General features: G+C 41.9%; 1 protein-coding gene across 2 annotated transcripts in view; it reads left to right on the top strand.

Moving 5' to 3' along the window:
* The window catches only part of LOC109921045 (sodium/potassium-transporting ATPase subunit beta-1-interacting protein 3), a 395549-nt gene that overhangs the window by 191949 nt on the left and 184523 nt on the right, over positions 1–19077 (top strand). For both annotated transcript variants that reach the window (XM_048595878.1, XM_048595877.1), the window contains exon 2: positions 3203–3340. In XM_048595878.1, the coding sequence (XP_048451835.1) occupies positions 3203–3340 (138 nt within the window). The remainder of the gene's footprint in view (positions 1–3202; positions 3341–19077) is intronic.

The following is a 19077-nucleotide window of genomic DNA, read 5'->3' as shown; positions in this document are numbered from 1 at the left end:
CAATGGTATCAATGTGGACTTCACAAGCTTCAAAATTTCCCCTCTCCCGACCGCATCCCAAAACCAGCCCAGCTCGTCCCCACCTCCCTAACCATTCCTCCCACCTCAAGTCCCACGCCCATCTCCTACCCACTAACCTCAACCTGCCTCCTTGACCTGTCCGTCCTCCGTGGACTGACCTATCTCCTCCCTAACTTCTCACCTACACTCACCTTTACTGGCTCCATCCCTGCCTCTTTGACCTGTCTGTCTCCTCTCCACCTATCTTCTCCTTTATCCATCTTCTATCCGCCTCCCCCTCTTTCCCTATTTATTTCAGAATCCCCTTCCCCTCCCCCATTTCTGAAGAAGGGTCTCGACCCAAAACGTCAGCCTTCCTGCTCCTCTGATGCTGCTTGGCCAGCTGTGTTCATCCAACTCTACACCTTGTTATCTCAGATTCTCCAGCATCGGCAGTTTCTACTATCTCTAAGACATTTTAAAGTGCTTCCTTCAAAAAAAAGTGCAAAGTTTTTGATTAAAAAATATTCCTTTATACATTTGAGAGGTAATCTTGTTTAATTAAGGCGGCTGAAAGCATATTAAAAATTCTTTACATTTTCTGAACCACTGTACTGATTACCAAATAGTAATCTAAATTTAAATAACTGACATTCACTTCTGAAACCAATATAAAACCATTTGGTAATTGCATCTGGGTTACAGCAGAAAGTTTCCTAGTCTATTAAAGAAATTACATTCTTAAGATTTTAAAATAAATTTTTAGCACCCTTATCCTAAAGAGAGATATATAATTTCTAAAAGGTTTCTGAAGGTCTGCAAATGAATTCAATTAGTAAAAACTAACAGATGATTTGTTCACATTTGGGACCCATTCTGTGGGCAGGGCCTGCTTTCAGTATGAAAATTATAATTTACGAACTGTACCCAAACAGGGAGAGGGCAGAGATTCTTTTATTAATGAGTTGAATTGATTAGCAGATCATTGTGAATATGGTTCCTGAAAGATGACCTGATTAGCGATTGCATTGCGGCCAGAGTTTTGGAAGGAAATTTATCAGACATTTTACAACCAAGGGCAGATTTGACGCCAGCAAAAGTAGAGTCATTAGTAAGGCAGGCCATGGTGAGAAAACAGAATGGAGTTTTTATTTGAAGCAACAGGGAGAGAGCGAATTAAGGCATGGCAGTTTCTGTAGCACAGATGTTAAAGTTGTACTAAGGTTGAGAGTTGGAAAGCACAAGGGAAAGGTGGTGGCAGTTATGATCACGTTTCACATGGTGAGGAATGGCTACATCAGTCTGAAAATTGTTCACACAAAAATACAGTATGTGACTCCTGGAAGAATACAGGACATTTGAAAACTATTTGCCACATGGATCCCTGCGGAACACCACTGGTCTGAAGAAGTGTCCCGACCTGAAATGTCAGCTTTGCTCCTCTGATGCTGCCTGGCCCGCTGTGTTTCTCCAGCTCCACATTGTGTTATCTCTGACTCCAGCATCGGCAGTTCTTACTATCTCAAACTGCTATGATGATTGTTTTCACAGCATCAAGCACAGCATTGCCTTGGAAGCCTACTAATGTTCTTTGAGAGAATCAAGGCTATACTTTTCTCAGACAGACTAACTCATGACGACCCACAATTACCAACAGATGCAGTAACAGTTGTACTGTGGCAGAACTCTTTCAAATCCAATCCCAAGACAGACAATGCAGACCAGTCTGCTCTGCATCCACAAACCTGATAGAAGTGGAGCAAAGATTTTCTGTGACCAACAAAAAACACAAGCAGCAGCATGGACATACAAAAAATGTTTAGAATTATGGATTAGGGTCAAAGGTTACATTAGAGACAGACCATAAACCTTTGGTAATATTATTAACTGCCAAGGAACTGACAAAGATGCCGCAATAAATATAATGATTTTGATTGAACCTGATGATGTATGGTGCTGCAATAATATATGATCAGGGGAAAAATCAAATAACAGTGCACAGATTGGTACCTGGTCATGTGTGTGATCAGGATTCTGTGATCGATACCAGAATTTTATTGAGGAATTGGAGCTTATGCTTTGGAGGGATATGTAGAGTATTGTCAAAAATGTACAGTCAGGACTTTGGACGGAGGATGTGGAGTGTGTCTTTAATGAAGCAAATCTATCACTTAGGAGCAGTTATTAATAAACATCTGTCTTTCTGCAGCTCAGTATCAAACGTATCTGGACAGATGACCAATTGCTTAGTAAAGGTCAAAGTTTGACCAACTTTCCAAAGAAAAGTGAGGTGGAGAGGCTTTGGGTCTGAAATCCAGAACCTAGGGCCTTAGCGGTTATTAGTGGTGAAATAGTTAAAATTAGGTTTCACAAGGTGCCAGAATTCATTGTGCACAGAGAGTTTGAAGTTGTGTAAGGTTGTAGGAAATTGGGGAAATGTGAGGCTATGGTGGAATTTAAAAACATTTATAAGGAAAGCTCATTATTTGGGGAGCTAATGTAAATTGCTACCATAGTGTTTAAAAAATAGACATTAATATTCAGTGTTCATCATCTGGCTGTTATTTCTTAGTTTAAAATGCTTTTAGGAAAGGACAAATGCTGAACTAAAATGGCTGCTGCATCACCTGACCACAGAGTGAGGTTCCATGTGGAACAGACACAATGATCTAATCTGAAATTACCATTTTAGTCAAAAAACATTGAAAACAGACAATCGAGTCAGATATCAAAATGCAATCTTTTGGTTAACACTTATATGTTAATGTTACATTTTGGGAGATGAATGCTTCACGTGCATGTTGTCTAGTTTTGAAAGGCAGTGAGGCCAGACTCAGGAATACACATTGAACTATGTTTCAAGCAGCTTTTTGGAGTAGAAGCAAAGAGCAGGAATGGTGGATTCAGACAGCAGGCCCTGGAAGGCTTTCTCTGTGGTTTTTTTACCTTTACCACTGTCCCTGAATTGACTCCAGTTTTGCTAGGACTGCTTAATGTCACACGTGATCAAATGCTACCTTAATGTCAAGGGCAATCACCTCACCATTTGATGCCCTATCACCTTTCAAATGACTTTAAAATGCCCAGTGCAATTGTAAGCATGTGTGAGCTGTGTTTGTAGATACCAGTCACGACTTGCATTGAATATGTGTATAACTCCACTTACAGTTTCTAAACAACATTTTCCCATCTTCTTTTCTAGCTGGCAGCATTGGAGAGACAGATCTTTGATTTCCTGGGTTACCAGTGGGCTCCCATTCTGGCTAATTTCCTTCACATAATTGTGGTCATTTTGGGCCTGTTTGGGACTATTCAGTACAGGCCTCGCTACATTGTTGTGGTAAGTTACTAACATACACTTTCCTTAATTAAAGGAAATTTAATGTTGGATTGATGTTCTAGTGAACAGTGCAGCTATGAAGAGAGCAAAGACGCCGAAGAGTTTATTTGTATTTTATTGATAAAAGATAGAGTATCTCTATTATTTTCTGTCTCCGGCTGGAGAATGGAACAATAGTTCTGAAGCTTCAGTGCTTGGTCTTCTGTTCAAGCTACTCTTGAGCTAATTTTATGGCCTGTTTGGTTCAGTTTGCTGCATTCTCACTGTTGGACAAGATCTGGTGGGTTTATGTCAGACTCAATGGCCTGTGCTATTAAACCCAGGATAGTGTTGCATCATGACAGTTCTGACTATTCATGTAAAGAAAGGTCTTTAGTTTACACAGTAGCTTGCATAATCTTAAAACATTTAAAAATGCTTTGGTTGTGATGTAAGTAACATTATCTGTGCATAACAAGATCCCACGATGGCACAAGTGACTTGCTGACATTTCCGGATTATCTGTTTTAAGTGAGGTTAGCTGACTCATTAATCATAGCCTTGGCACCAGGAAGAACGCCCCTGTTCTGGTTTTGGGAAGAGAGGCTATGTCCACCTGAAAGAACGGACCAGATCTCAGTCTAACCCACTGAGTGATGGATGAGACTTCTGACTGTGCAACACTCCCTCAGTACTGCCCACCAAGATTAGAAATACCCAGGGGAAAGTTTGTAGGCGGGCATTGGGGGTGCACACATAAAATGGATCAAATGGCTAGCCCAACTCTTCTCACTCAACCTTTTGCTCCCTCCAATGACACACTTGGTTAGTGTATGCTGAACTCAATTGTCTGCCATCATATTGACATAAATAACTCAAGGCAACTTTTTTGAGGAAGTGACAAAGGTGATCAATGAGGGTAGAGCAGTGCACATTGTTTACATGGATTTTAGTAAATGTTTCAACATGGTCCTTCATGGTAGGGTCATCCAGAAGATTAAGATATATGGGATCCACGGTGACTCGGCCGTGTGGATTCAGAATTGACTTGCTCATAGAAGACAGAGGGTAGTGGTGGAAGGGTGTTTTTCAGGCTGGAAGTCCATGACTAGTGGTGTTCTGCAGGGATCCATACTGCAACCTCTGCTGTTTTGTGATATAAATATAAATGATTAGATGAAAATGTAGGTGGGTGGTTTAGTAAGTTTGCAGACAATACAAAGATCAGTGGAGTTGTAGATCATGTAGAAGTTTGTCAAAGGATACAGTGGGATATAGATCAGTTGCAGATTTGGGTGGAGAAATAGCAGATGGAGTTTAATCTGGGTAAGTGTGAGGTGCTGCACTTTGGGAGTTCAAGTGTTAAGGAAATGTATATAGTTAATGGTAGGACTCTGAACAGCATTGATTTACAGGAAGATCTTGGGGTTCAAGTCCATAGCTCCCCAAAAGTGGCTATGCAAGTAGATAGGGTGGTAAAGAAGGCTTATGGCAGGCTTGCCTTTATTGGTCTGGGAATTGAGATTTTTTTCTATTCATCTGTGAGATGTGGGTGTCGCTGGTTGGCCAGCATTTCTTGCCCATCCCTAGTTGCCCTTGAGAAGGTGGTGGTGAGCTGCCTTCTTGAACCACTGTGGGTCAACCCACAGCAGGTGGACTGCAACACCATGAGGGAGGAAATTCCAGGATTTTGACCCAGCAACAATGAAGGAACAGTGATATATTTCCAACACAGGATGGTAAGTGGCTTGGAGGGAAACTTGAAGGTGGTGGTTATCCAATATGTCTGCAGCCCTTGTCCTTCTAGATGGAAGTGGTTGTGGGTTTGGAAGGTGCTGTCTGACGATCTTTGGTGAATTTCTGTAGTGCATCTTGTAGATAGTACACACTGCTGCTACTGAGTGTCAGTGGTGGAGGGAGTGGATGCTTGTGGATGTGGTGCCAATCAAGCGGGCTGCTTTGACCTGGATAGTGTCAAGCTTCTTGAGTGTTGTTGGGGCTGCACCCATCCAGGCAAGTGGGGAGTATTCCATCACACTCCTGACTTGTGCCTTGTAGATGGTGAACAGGCTTTGAGGAGTCAGGAAGTGAGTTACTCACCACAGTATTCCTAGCCTCTGAACTGCTCTTGTCACCACTGTGTTTATGTGGCAAGTCCACTTGAGTTTCTGGTTAATGATAATTCCCAGGATATTGATAGTTGATTGTCTCTTATTGGTGATGGTCATAGCCTGGCATTTGTGTGGCGCGAATGTCATTTGCCACTTGTCAGCCCAAGCCTGGATATTGTCCAGATCTTGTTGCATTTGAACACAGATTGCTTCAGTATCTGAGGAGTCATGAATGATGCTGAACATTGTGTAATCATCGGTGAACATCCCTTGTGATGGAGAGAAGGTATGGACGAAGCAGCTGAAGATGGTTGAGCCGAAGACACTACAAGAATCAAAATGTTATGTTGCAGCTTTATAAGACTTTGGTTAGGCCACACTTAGAGTATTGCATTCAATTCTGGTCACCAAATTAGAGGAAGGATGTGGAGGCTTTGGAGAGAGTGCAGAATAAGTTTACCAGGATGCTGCCTGGATCAGAAGGTATGAGCTATAAGGAGAGGCTAGAAAAACTCAGGTGGTTTTCTCTTGCATGGGCGCAGGCTGAGGGGAGACTTGATAGAAGTCTATAAAATTGTGGAATGCATAGATAGGGTTGATGGTCAGTATCTTTTTCCCAGAGTTGGAATATCTAAAACTAGGGCGCATGCATTTAAGATGGGAGGGGGAAAGTTCAAAGGAGACGTGAGGGGCAAGATTTTTACACAGAGGGTGGTAAGAGGCTGGAACGCACTGCCAGGTGTAGTGATGGAGGCAGATAAGATAGGGGCATTTAAGGGACTTTTAGGTAATCACATTAATATGCAAGAAATGGAGGGATATGGACCAAGGGCAGGCAGAAGGGATTAGTTTAATTTGGCATCATGTTTGGCACAATATCATGGGCCGAAGGGCCCATTCCTGTGCTGTACTGTTCTATTTTCAATGTCTGGCATTATATTGACATAAATAACTATAGGCTTGTTAACAATACTCTTAACCTTAATACTATGCTGTCTATACCATCTTATGTCTGGCATGGGCACTGGCTGTCCAATAGAAGACAGAGGGCGGTAGTAGATGGAAAGTATTTAGCCTGGAGCTCGGTGACCAGTGGTGTTCCGCAGGGATCTGTTCTGGGACCTCTGCTCTTTGTGATCTTTATAAATGACTTGGATGAGGAAGTGGAAGGGTGGGTTAGTAAGTTTGCCGATGACACGAAGATTGGTGGAATTGTGGACAGTGTGGAGGGCTGTTGTAGGTTGCAACGGGACATTGACAGGATGCACAGCTGGGCAAAGAAGTGGCAGATGGAATTCAACCCAGAAAAGTGTGAAGTGATTCATTTTGGAAGGTCGAATTTGAATGCAGAATACAAGGTTAATGGCAGGATTCTCAGCAGTGTGGAGGAACAGAGGGATCTTGGGGTCCACATCCATCGATCCCTCAAAATTGTGACCCAAGTTGATAGGGTTGATAAGAAGGCGTATCGTGTGTTGGCTTTCATTGGCAGGGGAATTGAGCTTAAGAGCTGTGAGGTTATGCTGCAACTCTATAAAACTCTGGTTGGACCACACTTGGAATATTACGTTCAGTTCTGGTCACCTCATTATAGGAAGGATGTGGAAACTTTAGAGACGGTGCAGAAGAGATTTACCAGGATGCTGCCTGGACTGGAGGGCAGGTCTTATGAGAAAAGGTTGAGGGAGCTAGGACTTTTTTCATTGGGTCGAAGAAGGGTGACAGATGACTTGATAGAGGTTTACAAGATGATGAAAGGTATAGATAGAGTGGATAGTCAGAGACTTTTTCCCAGGCCGGAAATGACTATTAAGAGCGGGCATAATTTTAAGGTGATTAGAGGAAGGTATAGGGGAGATGTCAGAGGTAGGTTCTTCACACAGAGAGTGGTGGGCGTGTGGAATGCGCTGCCAGCAGTGGTATTGGAGTCAGATACTTCAGAGACATTTAAGCAACTCTTGGACAGGCACATGGAGGATAGTAAAATGTAGGTTATGCAGGGTAGATTGATCTTAGTCGGACAATAGGTCAGCACAACATCGTGGGCTGAAGGGCCTGTACTGTGCTGTACTGTTCTATGTTCTATGTTCTCAGCAGTTGGGTGGAAGGGAGTAGGCTGCTTTTGGAGGCTACATAGGTAAAGGCAAGAAGGAACTTTCCAGCTGGCAACAGCATCCAGCACCAACCCCCTCCACCAGTGCCCTCATTCCTTCCCACCCACCAACCCACTTCCGCCCCTTCATGCCTCTAGGCTTCCTATAGCACAAGACTTTCTCCAGAGTCAGGGACAGAATTCTCACCATTAATCAATTACCTTGCTCTTTGCTTACTATAACTGAGGAATAGGCCTGCAAGGATCAGAAATACCAAAGGACTGCACATGCTGAAAATCTGAAACAAAGTCAAAAATTGCTGGAGCAACTCAGCAGGTCTGGCAGCGTTTGTGAAGAGAGAAAGCAGAGTTATTATTTCGGGTCCAGTGACCCTTTTTCGGAACAGGTCAGAAATTCATTTCTGATGAAGGGTCACTGGATCTGAAAGGTTAACCCTGCTTTCTCTCTCCACAGATGCTGCCAGACCTGCTGAGTTTCTCAAGCAAGGATCAGGTATGCTTCCAACAGATTTCCCTTCTGAGAGGGTGATCAATTTCCCTCAGCCTCAGCACCTCACAAACTGAAATCCCGCATATAAAATAAACCAGGTGATGATGGTGGCCAAGCAGCCTGTCCCTTGACCTTAGCCAACGGCTTAACATTTCAGTGCGGGATTTAGCCACTGTGACTCATTGGATTTTCTTTTGTCTTCAACATGAAGCAAATGGTTTGTATCTGTCACTGTGCTGTCCTACTGCGATGAATAATCTGAGTTGCAGATGTGAACCAATACCCTGCAATTCCACGGTAAATGGGTTTCAGTGCTAACACCCTAAAGTACCCCACTATTCACAATTATAGCAATAAACACTGGCAGTGTAATAGTGGCAACTAGAATCAGGCTACGCAAGGAAATATGTGCCGTTGTGTCGTTAATTGTCAGTGGCTGTATAATAATGGTAAAAGTCAAGTGCAGTTCTTTAATGTAATTCATTTTATTCTGAAACCAACAGAATGCTGAGCTATAGGCCCAAAATATAGAGCACAGGTATGTAGAAGTCATGGTTAGAGTGGTTCAGTCTTTTAACAAACTATTTCTTGAGACCATAAGACACTGGAGCAGAGATAGATCATTTGTCCTATTGAGTCTGCTCTGCCATCCAATGAGATTGTGGCTGTTCTGACAATCTTCAACTCCACTTTCCTGCCTTTTCCTCATAGGTCTTGATTCCCTCACTGATTAAAAATCTGTCAGTCTCAGCCTTGAATATATTTAAAGATCCAGCCTCGATGGCCCTCTGCAGTAAAGAATTCCATAGATTTACTACCCTCTGAGAGAAGAAACGTCTCCTCATTTCTGCCCAAACTGCACAACCCCTTACACTGGATGATGCCCTCTGGTCCTAGTCTCTCCCACTGTCAAGTTCCCCTAACAACCTTGTATTTTTCAATAAGGTTGCCTTTCAATCTTCTAAATTCCAATGCATCGAGGCCCAACCTACTCAACCTCTCGTCATAAGAAAGTACCCTCTTCTGCCAAAGTGCATAACTTTGCATTCTCCCACATTATATTCCATCTGCCAACATCTTGCTCACACACTTAATCCACCTTTATTTGTCTGCAGACACTTTGTGCCATGCTCACCTCTTGCCTTCCCACCAATTTTTTTTTATAGATTTACATTTAGATTTAGATTTTAGATTTAGATTTTGTTGTCACATGAACTCAAGTACAGAAGTACAGGAGTACAGTGAAAAGTGTATAAATGTTGCCACACATGGCACCATCTTAGGTACAAAGGTACCCAGGTACAAAAACTTACGTACAAAGTAGTAAAAGAAACAAAGTTAAAAAAAGTTAAACATTACCTTCATAGAAGAAGTAGAAAAATAAAGTAAGATAATAGTTAACATTAACATTATCCAAGTCGTCATATATGGTAAATAATTTGACCTCAGCACTCTATTGTGGCACTCCACTAGTTACATGTTGTCATCCTGGAAATGCCCCACTTAACCCAACTCTGTTTTCTACCAGTTAGTCAATCCTCTATCCATGCTAACACCATGGCCTCCTACCTCAATGAAGTAACTTTACTGCAGTACCTTTCTAAATGCCCTTCGAAAGTTCACATACATTACATCCACTGTGTCTCTTTAAATATCCTGTTTACCAAATCAGAAAATTTTAATAAATTTGTCATGCATGATTTCCCTTTCATGAAGCCATACTCACCGCTTGAATATACCATGTATTTTAAAATGCTCTGCTGTTACATCCTTTATAATAAAGTCAGAAGTTACACGACACCAGGTTATAGTCCAACAAGTTTATTTGAAATCACAAGCTTTTCGGCTTACGATGGAGGAGAAGCGCCCAAAAGTTTGAGATTTCAAATAAACCTGTTGGACTATAACCCCGTGTCTTGTGACTTCTGACTTTGTCCACCCCAGTCCAACACCGGCACCTCCATATCATGGCATCCTTTATAATACACTTCAACACTTACCCAGGTACAGATTTTAAGCTAACTGGCCCATTGTTATTTATGTTTTGTCTCCTCCTATTTTGTATAAAGATTTTACACTGGCAGTTTTCTAATTCTTTAGGACATTTCCAAAACCTAAGGATTCTTAGAAGATCGCTACCAGTGCATCCATTCTCTCTGTAGTTACTTCCTTAAATATCCCAGGATGCAACTCATCAGGTCCAGGGGACTTATCAGATTTCACCCCATTAATTTCCCTGTAACTTTTTCTCTAGTTAAAGTTATTATGTTTGTCTCTTCTCGCTTTTTTTGTCTCCTAAGGGTTTAGTATTTTTAGAATACTATTGTGCTATTAGTTTTCTACCACAAAGACTGATACAAAATATTTATTCAACTCCACTGCCATTTCCTGGTTCCACATTATTACTTGCCCAGTCTCTTTCTCTGAGGGTCCTCTGTTCACTTTGACCTCTCTGTTCCTTTTTATATAATTAAAGAAGCTTTTGATGTCTGTCTTTGTACCACTTACTAGTTTACCATCAACATTTATTTTCACCCTTTCTCTTAGTCGTCTTTTGTTGGCCTTTTTAAAAAAAATTCCCAATCCTCTGGATTAGCATTATTTTTGCCATAGTGATGTTTGTTCTTTCAATTTAGTGCTACCTTTAACTTTCAAAGTTAACCATGGTTGGTTTATCCCCTTCGTAGAGTCCTCCAATGTGCCATTGCCCCTGAATTGTCTGGTCTGCTAAACTCCTTTTCCAGTCTACTCCAGCTAACTCTTCCCTCGTTCCTTTGTAATTACCCTTATTTAAGTTTAGCACATTTCTGGACCCACATTTCTCACTCTCAAACTGAATGTTAAATTCTACCATTTTATGGTCACAATTTCACAGAGGGTCTTTCACTCTGAAATCATTTTTTTAACCTGACTCATTATACAACACCAGGTAAAATATAACTTGTTCTCTTGTTGAATCTACAACATATTGTCCTAGGAAATTGTCCCAGATACACTTTTAAATCTTCCTCGTGGCTATTTCTGCTAATTTGACTTTCCCAATCTACACACAGATTAAAGTCACTCATGATAAATGTACTGCCCTTTTTAAATGCCCTAATTAGCTTCTGATTGATTCGCTGTCCTACGGTACAGCTACTATTGGGGGAGCTATAGACTACTTGAACTGGTTTCATCTTCCCTTTGTTATTTGTTTCCTGAGCACATGTGGATTCTACATCTGCTGATCTAAAACCATTGCTTGCTATCATACTCATTCTGTCTCATAGCAACAAAGCTACCCTCTCCATCCTTTCCTTCTTGCCTGTCCTTTCAAAAAATCACAAACTGCTAAATATTTAGTTCCTAGCTTTGACTTCATTGTAACTACTTCTGTGTAAAAGCTAAGTAAGGGATCATACGCATTAACCTCTACTTGTGCTGTTAGTTTACTTCTTTTGATCAAATATAATGTGCACTTAAATAAAGAGACATTAATTTTGCCTTTTTAACATCTGCTTCACCCCTTTCACCCTATTTGCTGCTTTTTTAAAAATTTGTATACTCCATCCCTTCCTGTCTCACTCTGGGCATTGTTTAGCTGTTTTGTAAAGTGGCCATAATCTTTGTTTTGTAACAGTATATTTCTCCTGGCAGAAGACCTTTCCACATTTACCCAGTGATATTCAAGTGAAGCCTGTCCCACTGAAACACTACCCCACTACCCCATACTGGTGCCAGTGGCCAATGACCTGCAACCTATTCCATCCACACCAACCTTTGAGCCATACATTTAACTTCTTGAACAAAATCAGAAATTGTTGGAGAAACTCAGCAGGTCTGCAGCATCTGCGGAAAGAGAAAGCAGAGTTAACCTTTTGGGACCAGTGACCCTTCTACAGAACTTCTTGACTTCATTCACCCTGTGCCAGTTTGTGGTTCGGGTAGTAATCCCAAGATTCTTGGCTTGGAATTTCTGCTTTTTATTTCAATGCCGTCAAAACTTCCTATCTGGTTCTATCAATGTCATTCGTACCAATGTACATGACAATGACTGGATCCCTCTCCTCCGACTCCTAGTTCCTCCCTGGCCCAGGGGAGATATCCTTAGTTCTGGTATTGGTCTGTGAATGCAGCCTTTGGAAATTGTGCTCATGGATACAGAGAACAGTGACTACCACACTAATTACACTGCTCCCCACCAGTGGAATGTTTCTATTTCCTATCCTTGACACTTGAAAAAAACTCCCTGTACCAGAGTGAAGCAGTGCTCAGTTCACCCATCCGCCCTGTGGGTGGATAATTGCAGGGACTATGGCTCATCAAACAGGACCCCAAGGGTCCTGTCCTTGCCTCATTTGCAGTCAAATCTCACCCGCTACCCCCTCCCCCCCCAACCCTGTCCCTGATCACAAACCCAGTTTACATTAGAATTACCCAGTGCTCTGCCTCCTGGTAACATTCTGATGGTTAAGGGATGATCTAATCAAGGTCTTCAGATATTAACAGGGAAAACAGGGTAAACAAAAATAAACTATTTCCATTGGGAAATTGCTGGAGGCATTCAGCAGGTCTCACAGTATTTTTGGAGAGAAAGCAGAACTAATGTTTTGGGTCTGGTGACTCTTCATCAGAATAGTCCTGAAGAAAGATCACTGGACCCGAAACATTAAATCTGTTTTTCTCTCCATAGATGCTGCCAGACCTGCTGAGCTTTTCGAGCAACTTCTGATATTGTTTCTGATTTACAGCATCTGCAGTTCTTCAGTTTTTATTTGGAAGATATTAATGAGATGTGTGATATATTTTAAAAACAGATCAAAGGTTGTTGCATTATCCCATTGTAAATCTTCTATTGGTACATGACGTTAACAAGGTAGGTCATTGTTGTTGGTAATCAGTCATTAACAAATATAACTGTCTACCTTGGAAATTCCATCTCACTGGTCTTGAGCTCTGTGGTTCTTTTGTAGCTAATGAGCCTGATAAAAGTAGGTGACTTAAATCTATAGGTATGGGAAAAAAGACAGAAATATTATATTTCATATATAAAATTATAACATATAAAATATTTCTTTGTTTTATATTTCCTAGACCTGCCAAACAGATTTGGTATTTCTTTACTAATACTTAGGGAAGGCAATAGGTGTAGTATTGACAAAGTAATGGAGAAATGGATGGGAACTGGACTTCGGACATCAATGTCACATTAATATATTCACATGTTTCTAAAGTTGTCTTTGATAGATTTCCCTGTATTATCACATACCTGACTAGTGTCCCAAGTTACCTAAATATTAAGATTGCAGAGCTCTGAGATGCAGAGAGAACTGGATGACGGAGTGCATGAATTGTAGGTCAGTGTGCAGATACAACAAGTAATCAGGAAAACTAACAGAATTTTATGTTTTATTGTAAGGGAATTGAATGTAAAAGTAGGGGTTATGCTTCGGTTATGGGACAATAGTAAGACTGCATCTGTTGTACTGTGTGCAGTATTTGGTCACTGTACTTAGAGAAGGATGTTTATAAACTGCAAATGGTTCAAAAAAGGTTTACTAGAGATGCCTGGAATGAGCAGATTAGCTTATAAGGCAAGACCTGTATCCTCTGAAGTTTAGAAGAGTTGGGGGTGACTTAATTGAAACATAAAATCCTGAGGGAGACTTCATTGGGTAAATGTCAAAAGGATGTTTCCTCTTGTGGGAGAATCTAGAACTAGGATTCACAATTTAAAAATATTGAAGGGCACTTAAAACAGAGATAAACATTTTTGCTCTCTGAGGGTTGTGAGTCTTTGGAATTCCCTTCCTCAAAAGGCAGTGGATGCAGAATCTTTAAATGTTTTTAAAGCAGCAGTAGGTAGATTCTTCATGACCAAGGGGGGATGAAAGATTATCAGTGGTTGTGTTTTAATGACGTTTCGAGGTTAAGATGAAATCAAATCGAATGGTGGAACAGGCGCCAAGGGCAGAGTGGCCTACTGTTATTCATCATTTATATTTTTCTATGAAGAGTGTGGGATTGCACGCCAGGAGCAGCACCAGGCATACCCGAAAATGAGGTGTCAACCCGGTTAAGCTACAAGAGAGCTCAACTTGCATCTGAGCAGTGTAATCAGAATGCAGTACAGAGGGCTATGTGAACAATAACCAATGGATCAGATCGAATCCCTGCAGTCCTGTCACGAATGGGGGTGGACAATTAAACAACAGCCACAGTCCTTTATAAACTTTGATGGTCGAAGCTTATCTTCTGATGTCAATTAACCCTTGCAGGTTCTAATTGCTTTACACATTGCTCTCTGCTCCTGAGCCATGCATTAACAAACACTGACTTTTGTTTATGGAATCACATATTATTGACACGTTTATTAGAAAATAATTTCACTATTTATGCAAATAAGTTACCAACACTTAACCTTGGAGGAATGTGCAATTTGGAGATTGCTGCTGGTGTAGGATGTTAAACTGGGAGCATGACTAAATGGGACTTGTTCAGTGAACAATGAGCAGAAGACCAATGATTGCTGAGATCTCCTTTGGAAAGCCTCCTTGGTGTAAACGTTGAGGGTTGTGGTAACCTTCAGTGCCTCTAGCACTGTGGTGCGTGTGACCGGCTGTCACTGTAGGTTCTGTGGACCAGGTGCCACAGAAAGATAACAGCCTCCCCAGTGATCTTGAGCTTCATCATCATGCAGTGCTTCTCCCGCTCGGTGGCAGCCAATCATCTGCTCCAGGTAGTTAGTTCAGTGAGGCACGTGGCACCTATGCCTTGTGCACCTGGCCTGTCCACTCCTGTTCCTTCTCAGTGAATAAATACCTGACATAGCTTTTGCAGCAATGCTGTGTGGGACAAAAATCTTCACTGTGATACTAATTCTGTCGGCAAGCAGATATCAGGACGTCAGAAAAACAGATCATTTTTCCAAAGTGTTTGTGAAGAAAAAAAAAGTGTTTAACTTCTGAGCTTGAATTAGTGGAAGGTGACTCTCACATAAAATTGATCTGAGGCAGAAGACTTGACCCTCCAGTTTTTCCCATACAGGATGTGAGGTAATGTCTCATAAACCTCAAAGTCGTGTTAATATTTAATTAACTGTAAGTGGATTTGCACAAAAGAAGTGTTGATTAAAGGACAAATAAGGAGAAAAAGGAAGTGCTGTCACAAAAATGATTACTTTTAAAGAAACCAGTCAGGAGTTGGACAGAGAAAGTAGGATATTGGTAGCCAAGATTGAGTATAAACTGATCATACACTTTATCATTTTCGTGAGAATCACAATTAATGTTTGCTAAAGGCTGTAGTGAATGAAAGGAGATGTAAACAGTTCAAAGGCACTTTCATTAGTTAATGGGATGTATGCTTTGCAGATATGGCCAGCATTCCTGACTACCCCAAGGCACTAGTGTTTCGAAGTGAGTTCCAAGATTTTAACTTGGCAACACTGAAGGAACAGTTCCAAGATAGGATGGGTTTTTTGATTTGTTTTATTATTGGCTCATGTCCCTATGTACAGTGAAAAGTTTTGTTTTGCATGCAGATCATACCATACAAAGTTCATTAGGGTGATAGAACAGAGCGACAAATACAATGTTGTGGCTGCAGAGAAGGCGCACAAAAAGTGAGATCAACATTAGGTTTGAAATTCGAGAGGCCCATTCAGGAGTCTAATAACAGGGGGTAAGAAGCTGTTCGTGAACCTGTTGGTATGTGTGTTTAAGCTTTTGTTCTTCCACCTGATGGAAGAGGTTGGAAGAGGTTATAACCGGGTTAGAAGGAGTCTTTGATTATGTTGGCTGCCTTGCTGAGGCAGCGAGAAGTATAGATGGAGTCAATAGATGGAAGGTTGGCTTGTGTGATGGACTGGGCTGTGTTCACCACTCTGCATTTTCTTATGGTCCTTGGCAGAGCAGTTACCATACCAAGCTGTAATGCATCCTGATAGAATGCTCTCTATGGTACATCTGTATAAATTGGTAAGAGTCTTTGTGCACATGCCAAATTTCCTTAGCCTCCTGAGGAAGTAGAGGTGTTTTCTTGGCCACTGCATCAACGTGGGTGGTCCAGGACAGATTGTTGGTGATCATCACTCCCAGGAACTTGACGCTTTCAAGCATCTCCACCTCAGCACCATTGGGGCATGCCCTCCACTCCACTTCCTGAAGTCAATGACCAGCTCCTTCATTTTGCTGACATTGAGAGAGAGATTGGTATCTTTACTCTGGGCCACCAAACACTCTATCTCTTTCTTGTGTTCTGTCTCATCATTGTTTGAAATCTGGCCTACAATGATGGTGTTGTCAGCAAACTTGTAGATGGAATTAGGATGAAATTTGGCGACACAATCATGAGTGTATAGGGAGTACAGCAAGGGGCTGAGTACACAGCCTTGCAGGGCGCCAGTGTTGAGGATTATCATGGAGAAGGTGTTGTCACCTATCCTTACTGATTGTGGTCTGCGGATCAGGAAGTTGAGGATCCAGTTGCAGAGGAAAGATCTATGTCTTGGAGTTTAGAGATCAGTTTGTTTGGAATTATAGTGACGAAGGTGGAGCTGCAGTCAATGGTTTGGAGCCTGACATAGATATCCTTGTTATCCCGCGGATGTGTTGTGACAGTAGGCAGATTGCAAGGGATCAGGCAGACTGGGTGGCCAGAGTTGATGTGAGCCATGACTAACCTCTCAAAGCACTTCATAATGATGGAGGTCAGAGCCACTGAGTGGTAGTCATTGAGACAAATCGCATGTGTTTCCTTTGGTACTGGGATGATGGTGGTCTTCTTGAAGCCGGTGGGGACCTCAGATCGTAGTAAGGAGAGGTTAAAGATGTTAGCGAATACTCCTGTCATCTGGTCTGCCCAGGAACTGAGTGCACAGTCAGGGACTCCATCTGGTTTGCCCAGGAACTGAGTGCACAGTCAGGGACTCCATCTGGTCTGCCCAGGAACTGAGTGCACAGTCAGGGACTCCATCTGGTCTGCACAGGAGCTGAGTGCACAGTCTGCCCAGGAACTGAGCACACAGTCAGCGACTCCATATTGGCCAGTTGTTTTGTTCACTCTCAAAAAAGCAGAGCTGATGTCTGCAGCGGTCCAGTATCCAAGGCTGTCAGGGTAGGTGGCTTCATTTCACTGATGTTCTGTTCAAACTGAGTGTAAAATGCATTTAGTTCATCAGTGATGGATGTAGTTTTGTTTGCTACTCTGTTCTGCTTCACTTTGTAGCCCATTATGTCATGTAGGCCTTGACACAGATGGCGGGTGTCCATGTGGTTAGTTTGGGTCTCTAGCTTAGTCCGGTATTGCCCCTTGGCATCTCTAATGGCCTTTATGGAGGTCATATCTGGTGTGTGGCTTGGAGGGAACTTGCAAGAGATGGGATAAGCCTATTACACTTTGTCCTTCTGGGTGGGTTTGGAAGGTATTGTCAAAAGAACCTTGATGAGTTATTCTAATACATCTCATAAATGTTACACACTGCTGCTACTGGGTGTCACTGGTAGAGGGGTGAATGTTAAAGTTGGTGGTTTTTCCAGAGTATGGTGTATGTGCTACCTTCAAGTTATATTTTTTTCCCAGTGCCCATGTGATTCAGTATGGGTGAAGATCACCACCATCTGTTCTAACTGGAAAAATCGAGGAGTAACTGAGACATGGTCTCTATTGAATCCCTGCAATGATTTACATGTCATAAGGATGTGGTGGACATTATTACAGAGACTGTTAGGAGGACTTGCTCCTATACTTGACTCCTTCCAGATCCTTAGTTACTCTTCCCTCCACTCCACATGATTTCACAGTGTGTGCTGCTTGACCCTTAGAGCTTCTTTCTGACCCATAAGCAGGAGGTAGCTTGAATGTTGGTTCAGAGATCTTGACTGCAGGTATTGCCTTGATGGTATTTGAGGTGGGACTGAGTTAGTGGTCAGCTGGAAGGACTGGAAGATGATGTGTCCAGTGCTGGGCATTTGGCGGCTGATAATAGCTGGATGGTATCAGGCTGGGGTACAGTTTTGGATGTTGATCAGAAAGTCTACAGCTGGCTGAAGAATGCCACAAGTGAGGTACAGTTGTGATTGGTGGGGGGAAGCAAGTGATAGTGGGATGAGCAAGGGGAGCTGACAAATGGTAAGGCTGTAGGCGGTTGAAGGTTTTACTGAATAGCTTTTTGGGACAGAGCGGCACATTCCTGATACTCCTGGCACATTAGAAGATCTGTAACAGCACTTTCTCCATCACTTCGACCCAGCTCACTTCCCTTTGAGCTGACCAGTTTCCTGAGACCAGGGGAACCCAACGGTGGTTGAAAATGGAATCTCCATTTTGATGTTGAAACAACCAAGTTGCTGAACCTCACACACTGAACCCAGTAAGGGGTGGGTTTGAAGCAGGCTGGGATCCTGTTTTTGATTTTGAACTCTAACATGATTCTAATCCACAGATTTAGGAGTTAAGTGTCAATCATGTATAATAAAAAGGATAACACGCCTAGTTTCATGTGTAAAAATAACCATTTGGACAAGTTACCTCAGGATATCTAGCAATTGTTAAATCTTATTGCCTGATACTTATAGTACATGGTAGTTTGCATTGGACATCTTGAACAGGCTAACTTTCCAACGAGACAGTCTTGAATATGAACATGATAGTCACATTAAAATGGGCTCTGCTATTCAATTCCGAGGATAGGTGACAGCTGTAAGTAGAAACATGTCACTAAAATTCCTGCTTCTAAGCATGATTCTTTTACTCCCTCCCTGGGTATTAATGGTGACAATAACATTTCACACAGTTTCACAGTATAAATAAATCAGGAGAGAAATTGCTGCAGTAACTCAGCACAGTCTGGAGTCACTGGATTTGAAATGTTAACTCTGTTTCTCTCTCACAGATGCTGCCAGACCTGCTGAGTTTCTCCAGCAGTTTCTGTTTGTGTTTCAGATTTTCAGCATTCGCAGTTCCTAGTTTAATCGAAATAAACCAGGACTCTGGTGTGTCCATTCTTGGCAAAGTCTAAACCTTGGTTTATGCTTGCAGCATCTGTATTTTTGACTTCAGTTTG

The sequence above is a fragment of the Rhincodon typus genome, chromosome 4 (assembly GCF_021869965.1).
Source record: "Rhincodon typus isolate 14 chromosome 4, sRhiTyp1.1, whole genome shotgun sequence".
NCBI classification, from domain to species: Eukaryota; Metazoa; Chordata; class Chondrichthyes; order Orectolobiformes; family Rhincodontidae; genus Rhincodon; species Rhincodon typus.
Note: the sequence above shows the minus strand (reverse complement) of the source record. Positions and strands in the feature narration are given on the sequence as shown.